This window comes from Eretmochelys imbricata, chromosome 3, assembly GCF_965152235.1.
Source record: "Eretmochelys imbricata isolate rEreImb1 chromosome 3, rEreImb1.hap1, whole genome shotgun sequence".
Classification (NCBI taxonomy): Eukaryota; Metazoa; Chordata; order Testudines; family Cheloniidae; genus Eretmochelys; species Eretmochelys imbricata.
This window is the reverse complement of record NC_135574.1, coordinates 117,792,716-117,808,714: the sequence shown is the minus strand read 5'-3', so window position 1 is coordinate 117,808,714 and position 15,999 is coordinate 117,792,716. Positions and strand designations below refer to the sequence as shown.

The 15,999-nt window shown below is 41.5% G+C and overlaps 2 protein-coding genes across 9 annotated transcripts in view; one reads left to right on the top strand and one right to left on the bottom strand.

Moving 5' to 3' along the window:
* Window positions 1–2,368, top strand: part of TFB1M (transcription factor B1, mitochondrial) — a 47,609-nt gene extending 45,241 nt beyond the window's left edge. For all 6 annotated transcript variants that reach the window (XM_077813239.1, XM_077813241.1, XM_077813242.1 and 3 more), the window contains exons 7-8: window positions 60–187; window positions 2,070–2,368. In XM_077813239.1, the coding sequence (XP_077669365.1) occupies window positions 60–187; window positions 2,070–2,319 (378 nt within the window). In that variant the 3' untranslated portion in view covers window positions 2,320–2,368. The remainder of the gene's footprint in view (window positions 1–59; window positions 188–2,069) is intronic.
* A 584-nt stretch (window positions 2,369–2,952) lies between these two features.
* Window positions 2,953–15,999, bottom strand: part of TIAM2 (TIAM Rac1 associated GEF 2) — a 104,673-nt gene continuing 91,626 nt past the window's right edge. For all 3 annotated transcript variants that reach the window (XM_077813233.1, XM_077813234.1, XM_077813235.1), the window contains 6 exons: window positions 15,885–15,993; window positions 14,440–14,498; window positions 11,426–11,531; window positions 9,741–9,828; window positions 7,880–8,034; window positions 2,953–4,166 (listed from right to left, as the gene is read on the bottom strand). In XM_077813233.1, coding sequence (XP_077669359.1) covers window positions 3,526–4,166; window positions 7,880–8,034; window positions 9,741–9,828; window positions 11,426–11,531; window positions 14,440–14,498; window positions 15,885–15,993 — 1,158 coding nt within the window. In that variant the 3' untranslated portion in view covers window positions 2,953–3,525. The remainder of the gene's footprint in view (window positions 4,167–7,879; window positions 8,035–9,740; window positions 9,829–11,425; window positions 11,532–14,439; window positions 14,499–15,884; window positions 15,994–15,999) is intronic.

Sequence of the window (15,999 nt, the reverse complement as noted above, 5' to 3'; positions counted from 1 at the left end):
AGAATTAGAAAATGCAAACCTGTGTTCACTATCTGTATCTAATATTTCTTTTTTTATAGGTGGATGTGTCAGTAGTGCACTTCACCCCTTTGGTGCAACCAAAGATACAGCAACCCTTTAAGCTGGTGGAAAAGGTCGTTAAAAGCGTTTTTCAGTTCAGAAGAAAATACTGCTGGCGGGGAGTGGAGTAAGTAAATTCTTTAACCAGAATTCTCTTTAGAACAATCTTCTTGTTGATGCCTACTAAATCCATCAAGAATAATGGAGCCTTCATTACATATTCTGGGTTTGTTCACTTTATGTAAATTTATACTGCTTACAAGGCATCTCGGTTTATCACGTCTAGCTCTGTAAGTAACTGACTCAGATAATGACAAAATAGGTTCTGGACAAGAGCCTGTGTGGGTTGTGTCCAAAAGAAAAGGTCTAAAATTCTGAACTGAAGGTAAATTGATTAAATAATGTTTTACTAGCCAGGAACAGGGGAAGAATTATTACTCACAGGGAGGTAATGGGCAAAAAGTGAGATCACCACCTTCACTCTGGGCCCTTCACACAGGGTAAAAAGGCTGCAGCTGTATAAAGACATTCTAAAAGCCCTATTGTAAAAGCTCGGGGAGAATGGTCCGGTGCAGAAACTGAGGAAGACAGCTGTATGCTATTGTCTGAGTACTTGTTCAGACACTAGTATTGGGGGCATACCCACATCACGGTCACCGAATGCAATGCTGCAGAGGCTCTGGAGGGAGCGTTGCTCACAAGAAGCTGGGGCTGGGCTTCTGTAACTTTAGCCAGCCCTGTTGGGTCATCTAATTATGTGGAGGATCAGCCTAGAATTGCATCTGACTCTGGGTGGCCAGCTCTGTGCTGCAGCACAGTATCTCACCATAGCAGGGGAGTTCCATTTATTCTCTGCGGTGCAGGCAGTTGATTTAAACCCACAATGCCCGTTTGTCCATGCTAGTGGCTGAGGCCGTAGCTCCGGGAGGTGGTAAGTGAACAGGAGGCCAGGCACAGGACGAGCTGGTGTGTGTGGCACATGCTTAGTTCAGAAAGAACTGCTGAGGAGCAGAAAATACAAACATTGCTGTCTTTGTATTTTATGAAGAATGTATTTTCAGAAGATTAAAAAAAATCAGTTATTGTTTAATCTCACATTTCTGATACTATTCTAAGTTCTTTGTAAAGGGGGAAAAAAATCTGCATTTTTTTTTTGCATGTCTTGTATCCACTAGCAGCTTAACGTGCCTTAGTACTGTGCCTAGCATGTAATTAAGGATCACAATCCTTTTATTGTTCAGCTGGTGAAAGGAAATTAGCAAATTCTAGATGCCAACTCAGGAGTGCTTACAAGTTTTAGATAGTTATATGAAAGCAAGGCGGTAGGCTGAAGGGTTAGTGTCTACTTAAACTGTAAATGTATCAATTCCTTTACATGCCATATGTTATATAAAGTTGCTAACGAAGTACAGTTTGAGTTACTCTAAATGAGACACAGACCTGTATAGATGTTCAGACTATCTAATGTGACCACCCCAAGCTGCAATATTTTCTATGACAGGTGCATTCTCCCCTTTGAACATTTCAAATCTCAAATTCCATCTCCATGGCCTATCCATCCTTGGCTTCTCTACTGAGCTTGCTAGGCAGTAATGGTGACAGTTGTAACGTGGATCTCTTTCCATGAGAGATGTGATTCTTTTTACTAAGATTACCAAAAGTCATCAAGATGGTAAGTCCTATCACAAAATTTTGATCTGATCCAAATAAGCAATTCTTGTCCTCTCCTTCCTAAATATTACAGATAATTTAAAATGCATATGTCACATTTACACCAGAATATTAAACTGGCAGTCTCCCACTAAATTTGTTTATTTTCTTAACATCTAAACCTGAGTTGGAAAATTAACTGAAAATTTAAGGAGATCTATTTCTTCTCAGGAAACTAAGTGTTCGAGTTAGGGGTGAAGGAAAAGATTTAGTTCAACATAAGCATATCCCCATGTCTGTGTGCTTTTTTTTAAAAGAAAAAAATGTATTTGAATGTCTTCCTTCTTGTTCCCTTTTAGAATCCTGTTTCCAGAAACTGAACGCTTGGAAAAAAGTGAACAGATGCTGATGCTGGCAGATGTGGATCCAACTCTGCGTCCAGCTCAGCTCTCCATTTTACATTTTAAAAACCTGTGCAATGCATACAGGAAAATGTGTGATGAAGACACAAGCCTTTTCAGTTACAACTACAGAGAAGAACTGAAGCAGAAGAAGAGAACTAGAAAAAAAGGACACTTGGAGCAGTCTGAAAGGGAAGACCAACTCTAACATGTCAGACTGTGCATCTAAAAATAAATAAAGGTTTTTGTGTGCCTCATTGTTTTAGTAAAAGGAGACTATATATATATAGATGTGTAATCTTGAAAACATATTTATATACATATATATATACACACATACACACACCTTTATTTTTGTTGAAATACTGGGGGAGGGGCCATTCCTATCTTCCTTATTTATTTCATTCTGCTCAGCAGGTTAAGGATCCCATGTTTGGTGTATCCTCCACTCTGGTCTCTAACTTTACCTTGCTGTATCAGGATCTAAAAGTTTGGGTAGACACATGCTTCAGAACCTTGCTGAATGCAGGCCTCTCTGAAATTAATGGGAGTTTTTTGTATGAGTGAGTCCTTAAAGTAAAATTTTACTGACTATTCCGGCATAACAAATATTATGTGATAGTGTTTTTCTCCTTATCCTGGAACACTCTACTGGGCAGAAATCTTGTATTAATGCACTCAAGCAAATAGCTTCAAGAATGATTAAGAGTATTAGCAGGCCTTCCATGCACTTTTTTTAATCCCAAACAAAAGAACTCTGTCTTGAAAGCTCCAGTAGGAGAAAGCTGCAAATAAAGCAAGAAACTAGACAGAATGCTCATTTTTCTTTTACTGTACAAGTTGGTAGAGAAAATAAAAATACAATCAAATAAAAGATTACAGTACACACTTTGTTTTTATATTTACATATATATAAAGTTAACAGCATCTTGCAACTTACAAAAATGACTCATGCACTCTTGTGCACTAAAACACCTTAAAATAACTTAATTCTGCTTTAAATAAAGCAAAAATTAAAACTGCTGAAAAAAATGCCCAAAGGAAAAGTTGTTTTGACTTTTTTTTTTTTAATAAAGATCACAATTCCCCCAGCACCTTTTCCACATAACTTAAAATAATTAGAATGTACCTTTTTAAAGGACACAACATCATCTGGCTAATTGCTTAAAAAGGATAAACTAATTTACAGACTCGGGCCAGCTTAATCTATTTTTCTTGATCCACAATAAATTAAAATAACTTAAGAATCCTTTACAACTATATTTTTGTGGAAAAATGTATTAGTGCACAAAACCAACAGTAGTTTTTCAGCAATTTCCACATAATCACTAGTTTTAAAGCAAATCAAGTAAGTCAAATTTTATGTGGATATTGAAATTTTTAAATAACCTGTTAAATCATATAGCACTCACAGCTAGGATTTTCCATGCCTCTCCACTGTTTCATAAAAGCAGTCCTCATTAACTACAGAAGCTAAACTCTGGACACTAAATTCCCTCTCTAAAATAGAATTCAGATCCAAGTTTGCACTGTCAGAGTGACCGTCAAGAGAATGGTGATGTTCCTGCATTGCCAGTAACGTTCCCATGTTATGCTTTGTTGTGTTTGCTTTTCGTTTAATTGGACAGAAATGCCCACGCACCAGCTTTGAATGTTCTCCTGCCTTATAACCATCCCCAGCCTCTTTTTCAGGGAGTAGCTTGTGCTCTGTGTCAGCACTGGGCTCCTCTGAAATCTTCAGCCGCTGGAACTGTATTTCAATGTCCCTTGTAGGGCTGCCCTTCTTTAGGCTTTGCTGATAGTCATCCTCATCATCACTGAGAATATCCGATTCCTTGACAAGGTTGTTGGAAAAATCTGATGTGCAGCTCGGAAAGTGTTTCAGAGGAGATGAAGTTTTTGATTCCTGTATGCTTTCTGTGGTATGGCAGCTGCTACTCTGAGTACTGCTACTCAGGCTGCATTCATCAGAATCCAGTAAGTTTCCTTTCAGTGTATCATTGTTCCACTCATTACTGGAGGAATTCTTCAATACCTTTAAGGATCTTGTGGAAGCTGCAAGTATAAAAGGCAGTCTTATTTTTGCATTAAAACAGCTTTCACAAAACAAGGGAGTTATACAGTATCCCTCAGCAGCATAATCATAAAATCTTATGGCTTTCTGATTTATAATGTAATTAGTCCCATTTTGACTGAAATGTATTGTATCCTCTGAGATCAGACTGCTGGTATTGACAATATTTGATTTTATATTGCTCTAGTAGTTGTAAAGTTACTGCGTATTTAGTATATGCAAAATCCTTCATAAAGCCACAGATATGGTTTGCAAAGCAACAAATCTAAACACTTGTGAGGATGGGTCAGTTACCCAGTGTATTGTATGGCCAAGCACCATCTGAGTCCAAATTCATTTTTCTGTCAGTTGCTTCCCATGATGCAAGAGGAATGTTTCAGTCATAATTGTTTCAACTCCAGGTAGAGGACTTGCAGTATTGGCAACACGAGTGGCCAATTTATAGATTTCTAGGCCAGAAGGCTATCGTCTAGTCTGACCCTCTGTATAACCGGGCCACAGAACTTCCCCCAAATAATGCCTAGAGCATATATTTTAGAAGAACATCCAATCTTGATTTTTAAATGGTCCGTGATAAAGAATCCACGTTCCAATGGTTAATTATTCTCATTGTTAAAAATTGATACTTTATTTCCAGTCTGAATTTATCTAGCTTCAACTTCTAGCCACTGAATTGTGTTACACCTTTCTCTGCTAGACTGAAAGCCTCATTATTAAATTTGTGTTCCCTGTGTAGGTACTTAGACTGTAAATTACCCCTTAACTTTCTCTTGGTTAGACTTAAGGAGATCAATCTATTTAGCTATCACTATAAGGTACGTTTTATAAGCCTTCAATCATTCTTACGGCTCTTCTCTGAACCTTCTCCAATTTATCCACATCCTTCTGAATTGTGGATGCCAGAATTTGACAAAGTATTCCAGCAGCACTCACACCAGTGCCAAAAACACTTAAAATAACCTCTGCTACTCGAGAGTCCCCGTTTATGCACCCAAGGATCACATTTGGCCACAGCATCACACTGGGAGCTAATGTTCAGCGGATTATCCAGCAGGACCCCCAAATCCCTTTGCACATCGCTGCTTCCCAGGAGCAAGTCCCCAATTGTATAAGTACAGCCTACTTTCTTTGGTCATAAATGTATACATGTACTTTTAGCCATATCCAGCACTAGAAAGCCGTGCTCCAAAGAAGTCCTGTATTTCACCAAAAAATGCACTGATAAAGCACTCCGAGGTGGAGTGGATAGATGCTGTGAGGGAACAAGCCCTCTCTACCTTGCCTCACTTCCCTCTTTTCACTTCACTTCCTGCTCTGTTGCGTGAGCTTTGGATAATGGTAGGGCTAAACCAGTAAAGAAAGCCAAACATCACTTAGGGAACGCCTCGTAGTGGATGGAAGGGCAAATCCCTTTCCACCCAAAGTAATTAATTTGACCTACACTAGGTCTGTTGGTGGAAGGAAGCTAAATGGGGTAGATTTAGGGTGGGGGACACAAAGGGGGTAAGCGGCAGCAGTTCTGTGGCATACTTCTGCTGCTCCCTTAACCCGAAGTACATCACAAGAAGGGTTCTAGGGAGGTAGATTTTCTCTGTGGCAGTGTCCCTGCCTGGGGATATGATGACAAAAATTAATGCTAACTGTTAGCATCTTATGTTGCTCCTCCCACTGTGATACCCCCCTGAGTGAGGAAAGTATGGCAGCTGTTAGCCCCACCCCTCAGAGAAGGGATGCCCTAGGATTAGTGAAAACAGTTGGAGAGCCATGGGATTTTCCAGAAGATCTCAGGCCAGTGGCAGGTTCCACAAGCCAAGGCCCCTCTCTGTTTTGCCCAGAGTTGGGCAAACTCCAGACTGCTCCACTGGCAGAATTGTATTTGAGGGTCTACACCTCTGTATGGGCTTTTTTTTCCCACAGGGGGGTTGAGGGATAATAACTAGGGCTGTCAATTGCAGTTAACTCTCATGATTAATTGCAGTTTTAATCACCTGTTAAACAATACCAATTGAAATGTATTAAATATTTTGGATGTTTTCTACATTTTCATATATATTGTATTCTGTGTAGTAATTGAAATCAAAGTGTATTATTTTGTATTACAAATATTTGCACTGTAAAAATAGTATTTTTCAGTTCACCTCATACTAGCACTGTTGTGCAATCTCTATCATGAAAATGCAACTTACAAATGTAGATTTTTTTTTTGGTTACATAACTTCACTCAAAAACAAAACAGAGTAAAACTTCAGAACCTACAAGTCCACTCAGTCCTCCTTCCTGTTCAGGCAATTGCTAAGAGAAACAAGTTTGTTCACATTTATAGGAGATAACGTTGCCCTCTTCTTATTTACAGTGTCACCAGAAAGTGAGAACAGGTATTTGCATGGCACTTTTGTAGCCGGCATTGCAAGGTATTTATGTGCCAGATATGCTAAACATTCGTATGCCCCTTCATGCTTCGGACACCATTCCAGAGGACATGCTTCCATGCTGATGATGCTAGTTAAAAAATAATACATTAATTAAATTTGTGACTGAACTCCTTGGGGGAGAACTGCATGTCTCCTCCTCTGTTTTACCTGCATTCTGACATATATTTCATGTTACAGCAGTCTCGGATGATGACCCAGCGCGTGTTGTTCATTTTAAGAACGCTTTCACAGCAGATTTGACAAAACGCAAAGAAGGTACCAATGTAAGTTTCTAAAGATAGCTACAGCACTCGACCCAAGGTTTAAGAATGTGAAGTACCATCCAAAATCTGAGAGGGATGAGGTGTGGAGCATGCTTTCAGAAGTTTTAAAAGAGCAACACTTTGATGCGGAAACTACAGAACCCGAACCACCAAAAAAGATCAACCAGCTGCTAGTGGGATCTGACTCAGATGATGAAAATGAACATGAGTCGGTCTGCATTGCTTTAGATGGTTATCGAGCAGAACTCGTCATCAGCATGGACGCATGTCCCCTGCAATGGTGGTTGAAGCTTGAAGGGACATATGAATATTTAGCGCATTTGGCACATAAATATCTTGTGACACTGGCTACAAGAACGCCTGTTCTCACTATCAGGTGACATTGTAAACAAGAAGCAGGCAGCATTATCTCCTGCAAATGTAAACAAACTTGTTTGTCTGAGCCATTGGCTGAACAAAAAGTAGGACTTAGTGGCTCTAAAGTTTTACATTGTTTTATTTTTGAATGCAGGGGTTTTTTTGTACGTAATTCGACATTTGTAAGTTCAACTTTCAGGATAAAGAGATTGCATGACTACTTTTATTAGGTGAATTGAGAAATACTATTTTTATTTTTTACAGTGCAAATATTTGTAATCAAAAATATAAAGCAAGCACTGTACACTTTGTATTCTGTGTTGTAACTGAAATCAATATATTTGAAAATGTAGAAAACATCCAAAAATATTTAAATAAATGGGATTCTATTATTGTTTAACAGTGTGACTAACTGTGCGATTAATCACGACAAAAAATTTTTAATTGTGTGACAGCCCTAATAATAACTGGCACTTTTGGTATGAAGCCTCCCTACCAAAAAGTAAATTATATTTTAAAATATGAATTACAGTAAAAATACACCACCCCCTTCATGCCTAGAAAGAGAAGTGGTTTGGCTCATGCTATAATAATCATGAAACTGCAAGTCTGTATTTCCCAGTCTAGCAAACTGACTCTTACCCAGTTTGGCTGAAACAGGGATGCGGTTCTTGAGTGGAACTAGGCGATCTTTACACGTTTTCTCCAATGGTGACTCACATTTTATGTGACGTCTGAAGTTCTCCCGCAGAATGGAACGAATCACCTTAACAATGTTAGTCTTGCTTTCGCAGTCGCTGCCAGGTTTAAGGGAACAGCAATGAGAGGGCAGATTACACAGGTCACTGTAGTTTTTTTTATATTCCCATGCCCAAGCAGTCTTTCCATTTGGTGCTGCCTTCTTTGCTACCGAAGGTTGGTGCTATTTAGTTATTTAGACTATGTGGAACAGTTTCAATAGGAAGGTTGAAGGAGTCCCACCCCAGAATACCCACTAGCTCACTGGTGAACGTACTAGACATCAGGCAGATGGAGGGAATCTGAACCTGGGTCTCCCATATTCTGGGTGAGTACTCTGCCCCGTAACTTTTAGCCAAATGGTTAATCATAGAATCATAGAATATCAGGGTTGGAAGGGACCTCAGTAGGTCATCTAGTCCAACCCCCTGCTCACAAGCAGGACCCATCCCCAATTAAATCATCCCAGCCAGGGCTTTTGTCAAGCCTGACCTTAAAAACTTCTAAGGAAGGAGATTCCACCACCTCCCTAGGCAACGCATTCCAGTGTTTCACCACCCTCCTAGTGAAAAAGTTTTTCATAATATCCAACCTAAACCTCCCCCACTGCAACTTGAGACCATTAGTCCTTGTCCTGTCCTCTTCCACCACTGAGAATAGTCTAGAACCATCCTCTCTGGAACCACCTCTCAGGTAGTTGAAAGCAGCTATCAAATCCCCCCTCATTCTTCTCTTCCGCAGACTAAACAATCCCAGTTCCCTCAGCCTCTCCTCATAAGTCATGTGTTCCAGACCCCTAATCATTTTTGTTGCCCTTCGCTGGACTCTTTCCAATTTATCCACATCCTTCTTGTAGTGTGGGGCCCAAAACTGGACACAGTACTCCAGATGAGGCCTCACCAATGTCGAATAGAGGGGGATGATCACGTCCCTCGATCTGCTCGCTACGCCCCTACTTATACATCCCAAAATGCCATTGGCCTTCTTGGCAACAAGGGCACACTGCTGACTCATATCCAGCTTCTCATCCACTGTCACCCCTAGGTCCTTTTCCGCAGAACTGCTGCCTAGCCATTCGGTCCCTAGTCTGTAGCTGTTCATTGGGTTCTTCCGTCCTAAGTGCAGGACCCTGCACTTATCCTTATTGAACCTCATCAGATTTCTTTTGGCCCAAAAGAAATCTTCTCCTTCAGCAGCTGTGTTTTATGCAAGGCCCACTTGGCATGCCTACCAGATCAGGCACAGCAGGGGATATAGGCAACTCCTAGTTTGAGGATCCTGGTCAGGTTTAGGCATGAGAGAGGCAGCTGTGTGCACGCCCACCAGAAGTAGTTCAGGGGACTGAAGCAGCTGAAAATTAGGTGCCTAGGAAAGTCAAGTGCCAGCTAAGCAGGGATTTTAAGGATCTAAATTTTGGACTTCGGCACCTGAGGCGGCATTTGGGAGCATAAATTCCTTTGTGACTCTAGGCATTGATTGCATCAGATATAATTCACTGAAATTTAAGATCGTACAATAAAAGGTGTGTGCAGATTCCTGACACAATGAATGATTGAGCCGAATTCACTCCAATCTCAGATATTTTCAGCACATCAAATTCCATCCAAGTAAAGACTACCTCAGTGCCTGGATTTGAGGTGATGGGTGTTTTAGAAGTGCTGAGAGACAGGAAAAAAGGTCACTTGGAAAAATAAAATGTTCTCAACGTACTTTTGTCATTCCATTAGTGTAATTTTGTCAAAAATAATCTTCATGTCAAGTTTACCTGCTGCACAACTGAAAGATTGTTTCGGGCCTGCCTTCTATTTCTGACTTGGTATGAATCAGTTCCCAGATGCAATTGTTTTCTGTTCCTAGAGATAGGAAAAAAATTGTGAATAATTCATGCTTTCAGACTACACCATCAGCATTATAGATCTCAGTGTCTCACCAAGACAAGGTTCATAGAAAAGCTGAGATCTGCATGATGAGCTGGAACCCTCCGAGGAGTGCTAAGTTTTATTGCTTAACAACTTGTCTTTAAAAACTCAACTTCTTTTCCAGAACAAGACTCTTCCTTTCTATCACTTGCTTCAACAAACACGAACATGCTCGTCGTTATTTCTGAAGCCTTGAAATCCAGGCTACCAGTCCCTATGAGGTCTGATTATTAGGCCTTTTCTCACCAGACACAGGAACTTTGACCTTGAACCTCCAGTGGCAACACTAGGCTATTCCTTGCATAGACAGGCATCTCTGTTTCTGTCTGCTTAACCTCCCCTCCTGCTCAGCTATTAGCTTGTCACATAATTCAGTTCAGCTCTGCTATATCAATTGGGGCTCTTTTTGACGGATTTAGGTCTCATATCTGAAGCACTTACATGACCTCCATCACCATAGTATTAGAGCCCTTCACAGTTGTTCATATATTGGTCCTCACGCACCTGTGAGGTAGGGAAGTGCTATTATCCCCCTGCTTACAGATAGGGAACAGGGGCACAGAGATTAATCATGGGATTTTCTAAAGCACCTAGGCAGCTAATTTCCATTGATTTAAGTGAAGTAGGCACCTAAGTGCTTTTGAAAATTCCACCATAAATGACTTGCCCAAGGTCACACAAGAAGTCTGTGATGGAGCAGAGAATGGAATCCAGATCTCAGACTAGCACACTAAGCCCTGAACAATCCTTTCTCTCATGCTGCATCCTGATTATATTCCTTGCCACCCCTGGACGGCAGTGATATTGCACGGGGTGTCAAGTATGAAAGAGTTTGGCCCATATTACCATGTTATCATTAGATTGCTTTGAGCAGCCTCTTCAGGTTTTTTCCTACCCTTTTGTTGTGGGTTTCTGTTTTGCCATGAGAAAAGGAGGACTTGTGGCACCTTAGAGACTAACCAATTTATTTAAGCATAAGCTTTCGTGAGCTACAGCTCACTTCATCGGATGCATACTGTGGATGCATCTGATGAAGTGAGCTGTAGCTCACGAAAGCTTATGCTTAAATAAATTGGTTAGTCTCCAAGGTACCATAAGTACTCCCTTTCTTTTTGCGAATACAGACTAACACGGCTGTTACTCTGAAACCTGTTTTGCCTAACTTGTTGCAGCTTTATTGTGAGTTTCAGTCATGACAGCAACACCAGCCTAGCAAGTCAGCTTCAGGCTAACCATTTAACATCCAACATTCCTGAACTTGTTCTCTGATTACAGAAGGGAAGAAAATGAGGTGTGAAGACAGAATATCTGAATGAAAATATCTATCAGTGTATAAAGCCTATGGCCCTTACAAGCACATGCTGCTACAGGGTGTGGGTGTATAAATATTTATAGAGGGAGAGATAAAAGGGCATATGTTTATCTGATACTACATTGTGTAGCCAGGTTCACGTTTGCCTATTCACAAGACTTCAGGAAGCAATGTGTAGCTATTTATTAGTTCCTAATGTATTTAGTTAAATATAATTACCTGCTGTATTCCCCAGCCGGACTTGAAGAGCAGATAAAGGAATTAGCCAACGAAATTTAAATGGATCCAAGTCGCCATAATTATGTGCAGCCCGTACATTATTGGGCTACAAATTGAAAAATAACCAAGACATATTTTTTAAAAAAGAGGTAAAGCAACATAAGTGACATCTGCATTGATATAAATGTTATTGATAAAATGGCCTTCTGTCCAAGGACTCGCTTCTCAAGGCAAATTTTATCCGAATAGTCTTACTCCTTAAATATCTTACCGTTAGTTTGATTGTAAAACAATGAGAGCTAGAGCTGAGAAATATAGATTGCTGCAGCTTTGAAAAATGAGTTTTTTAATAAATTACATATTTCCACAGGAAGGAAACTACCTGAGAGCAAGTTCACTATGAGTAAACCAACTACCTATTGTTTAGCAAAACAAATTCTTCAGTTTGACAATACTGTTACATTTCCTTTTATTACAGTTGTTTATATCTCTCTTAGTATAAGCACATTACATTAATGCTCCATGTCATCTCCTCTGTTGTAATTTACTCCTGGGGGAATTCTGTGCCCTGCGCATGCGCAGAATTTATGTCCCCCGCAGAAAAATGACTTTGACAGGGAAGCAAAGGGAAGCCACAAAAACGATCATGAGACCCTCCCTAGCAGTATGTTTCAGGTGCCCAGGGCAGCCATTAGAGAGGTGAATCACTATGGGGGGAGGGCAGGACTGGGGAAGACCCAGCTGGTGGCTCCTACCCTGCGCCAGGCTCAGCTGCTCGTCCCGGCTGGGGAGGATGGGACTTCCTCTTCCCCTGCATGGCATATGGGTCTGGTTCAGACCCATCCCCTACATTTCTCCCCCAGCTGTAGGAAGCGCTGCAAACTACCCCCCACCCCACCCCCCCAGCGCTTCCTGCACCCATCGCTCCTCAACTACAGGGGGAGGGATCACTGTACAGGGAGCTGCTCCCCCATCCAGCCAACCCCTGTGCATCCAGACCTCCTCATACCTGACTCTCCGCTGAGCCTCACTCTGCCCCTCCCCCGCCCCCCGCCAAGCCTGGACCACCCTGACGAGCCACCTGGATCCCCACCCAATCGAGCCCCAAACAGCTGCACCTGGATCCCAACCCCACCCTCCCAGCATATGGCTCCCTCCACTGAGCCCCCCCACACCCTATGAGCTCAATCCCCCACACACTTAGATCCCCGCTGCTGAACCCCAACCACCTTCACCAGGACCCCCCTGCAGAGTCCCATTACTGTTGCATCCAGAACCCTCCAACAAGCCCTTGTGTATCCAGTGATATCCCCCATTGAGCCACCCGCACTCCAATTGCCCGACACAACTCTCTCAACCCACACCTGGATTCCCCCCACACTAAGCCTCTCCACACCTAGATCCTGCCTTGCTGAGCCTGCCTGCCCACACCTGTCATGGAGGAGCAGGGCTCTGGGGTGTTTCTGGGCCAGGCCTGGTCCTTGCACTGTGTCAGGGTTGGGTGCAGCCTTACCACTGAGTCCATGTTCCTGCACAGTGATCTCTGATATCTGTGCAGCCAGTGCCCTGTGCTCCCCAATGCCATGCTGGAGCCTCCACATTTGGGCCCCACACTACAAGAAGGATGTGGAAAAATTGGAGAGAGTCCAGCAGAGGGCAACAAAAATGATTAGGGGACTGGAACACATGACTTCCGAGAAGAGGCTGAGGGAACTGGGGTTGTTTAGTCTACAGAAGAGAAGAATGAGGGGAGATTTGATAGCTGCTTTCAACTACCTGAAACGTGGTTCCAAAGAGGATGGATTTAGACTATTCTCAGTGGTAGCGGATGACAGGACAAGGAGTAATGGTCTCAAGTTGCAGCGGGGGAGGTTTAGGTTGGATATTAGGAAAATCTTTTTCACTAGGAGGGTGGTGAAACACTGGAATGTATTACCTAGGGAGGTGGTGGAATCTCCTTCCTTAGAGGTTTTTAAGGTCAGGCTTGACAAAGCCCTGGCTGGGATGATTTAATTGGGGATTGGTCCTGCTTTGAGCAGGGGGTTGGACTAGATGACCTCCTGAGGTCCCTTCCAACCCTGATATTTTATGATTCTATCTGATAAATAAAATATGCTGAATTTGCATAATTTTAAAATGTGCGCAGAATTTTTAATTTTTTGGCGCAGAATGCCCTCAGGAGCATGTAATTAGCTTATTCACGGGAAAAAGCCATCCTAGGCAAATTAAGGCACGGCTTATTTCTTTCTAGATTTAACTGCTCATTGTATATCAGTCTCTGCAAGTTATTTCAAGACACTCCCTTGATTGGTTTCCTTGTGACCTCCTGAGGAGAAGAGAGTTGGGTGTATTTCAAGTATTTGGGGCCTATAAAATATGATAGCTGTAAACGGACATTTGTTTTAGCTATCCCGATTAAATAAGTATGTTGTCTTTCCATACTACCTTTCGTTCCAGAGTGAACTATGTACTACATACAGGGATTGCTTTAGCTACATGGCTCACCAGTTTAGGACAGGACATAAAGAATGCATATTCAGTTGATACTATAGGGGGAAGTGATGTAATTGGCAAATAACTGAGTTTGAATTATGCCAGAATACCCAGGTTAATGAAAAGTCCCCTAGGTTCTTTAATGACTCTCAAATGATGAAGTTTAATATCTCATCTGACTGAAATCACCTCCCAACATCCTGCTGGGGCATTAGTTCACACAGAAATGTGCTGCTTATTGAATCAGTAACACAATCTGTTGCAACATCCAGACAGTCTTCTAGTCTCAGTCAAATATTGAACACTTCAACCAATTTAGCCTGTGGGAGCAAGCACAGCCCACTGTGATATGGCTGCATTAAACCAGCAGCTTGTACCATTCACTTTTCTTTCAAGTTGGCATATTCAATTTTGAATCATAATAGTGATTCTAGATGATCTGGTGGTCCCTTCTGGCCTTAAACTCTATGACCCTATGCTTAAATATATATAGCTTGAATTGAAATTATTGCCAGACTTACCAGTTTCTTTTTCAGTTTACAGTTCTCCTTATATACCAATATGACGGCCCGCTTAAAAACTGAAAAGGAAAAACAAGAGGCCTCTGATTGTAGGTCTAGTATTCAACAAAAGAGATATGATGGCTGTACTGACTATTTACAGTTATTTCTAGTTAACTACAATCTACAGGGTACTTGTTGACCCTACACACAACAAAAAAATTCCCATAGCAACTGCTTGAACTGTGTGATGCAAGTCTGCCTCTGTCACAAAACTACTTTCTTAAAAGAATTAGGGATGAGCAATACTGTTTGAAAGCCTATCGCCCTGTATCAAGGTAACAGAAATTGGCCTTTAATAAATGCAGATGTCCAAATCGGAAACGTTATTGTGAAGAAGAACATGCTAGCAACTTCCCTTGAGGGGAAGGAAAGTGTTGCAGAAAAAAAAAAGAGGCCCATTAGAGATGATGTCAGATCTGTTCTTTGATGCAGTTCAGCATTTCCTCTGGAGTGTGACAAACTTCAGAACTCTCCAAATTCCTGATTAGCTATCTAAGGTATTACCATCATATCTGAGTGCCTCACACTCTAATGTATCTATCCTCACAATGCCCCAGTGAGGTAGGGAAGTGCTATTATCTTCATTTTGCAGATGGAGAACTGAGGCACTCAGTGAGTTGCCTATGGTCACTAGGAAATGACTGTGGTGGAGGTGGGGAATTGAAGCCAGATTTCCTCAGTTGCATGCCGTTACTCTAACCACTGGACAATCCTGCCTCCCCATGTATCACTCAGACATTTCCCTTTAGGGATGGGGTTTGGGAATTCCCAGTGCCTGGCCCAACATGTTCAGTATAAATGAATCACTGATAAATCCAACTGTGTTAATCTGTGGGGAAAGGGGTGGTGCCTCCTCATGCATGTGCTTCAATTTCAAACAGAAATGCCCACTTACCCTAATGGCTACCCACAACTGGCATGTTGAGCATAATGTTTTTTAGCTCACCCACAATTTCTACATAAATCAGCTGTGTCTAAATTCGTTGAAGTTCAAAGTCTCTGTTATTCTTTCATGTAGCTGATGACTAACTCAAACCTTCGAAGTCATTCATATCTTCAGCTACCCATGTAGGTGTATGCCATACAGTGGCAATGTTTGCAGAGATGAGCTGAGGTCTTTGGTGATAGCAGAGCAGGCAGAAGGAAAAGCTATCACAGAGAAGTTAGTGCATGTGCTGCTAGTCTCATTTCCAGGTATCTAGACCTCTATCTTCTACCTCTCAATAACATTTCTGGGAAATTGTGTGTCTGTCCTCCATATCAAGGACTACCCCAACCATTACATAGCTATAGCAGGGCTTACGTTTTAGTTAGTCTTCATTAGTACAATGTTAGTTGTCATATTTTACTAGCTAGATGATGTACTTGATATCTTTAGGGTTTTCTCTTAATAGGACACTAACCAAACACTGTAAGTTCAAGGTCTTTTCTTGCTTTGCCCAGTGATGGGAAAGGATTCAACCAGGAAACAGCAGAGTGCATCAGAAGTTCTCCCATTGAAAGTTCTGTGACCTGTAT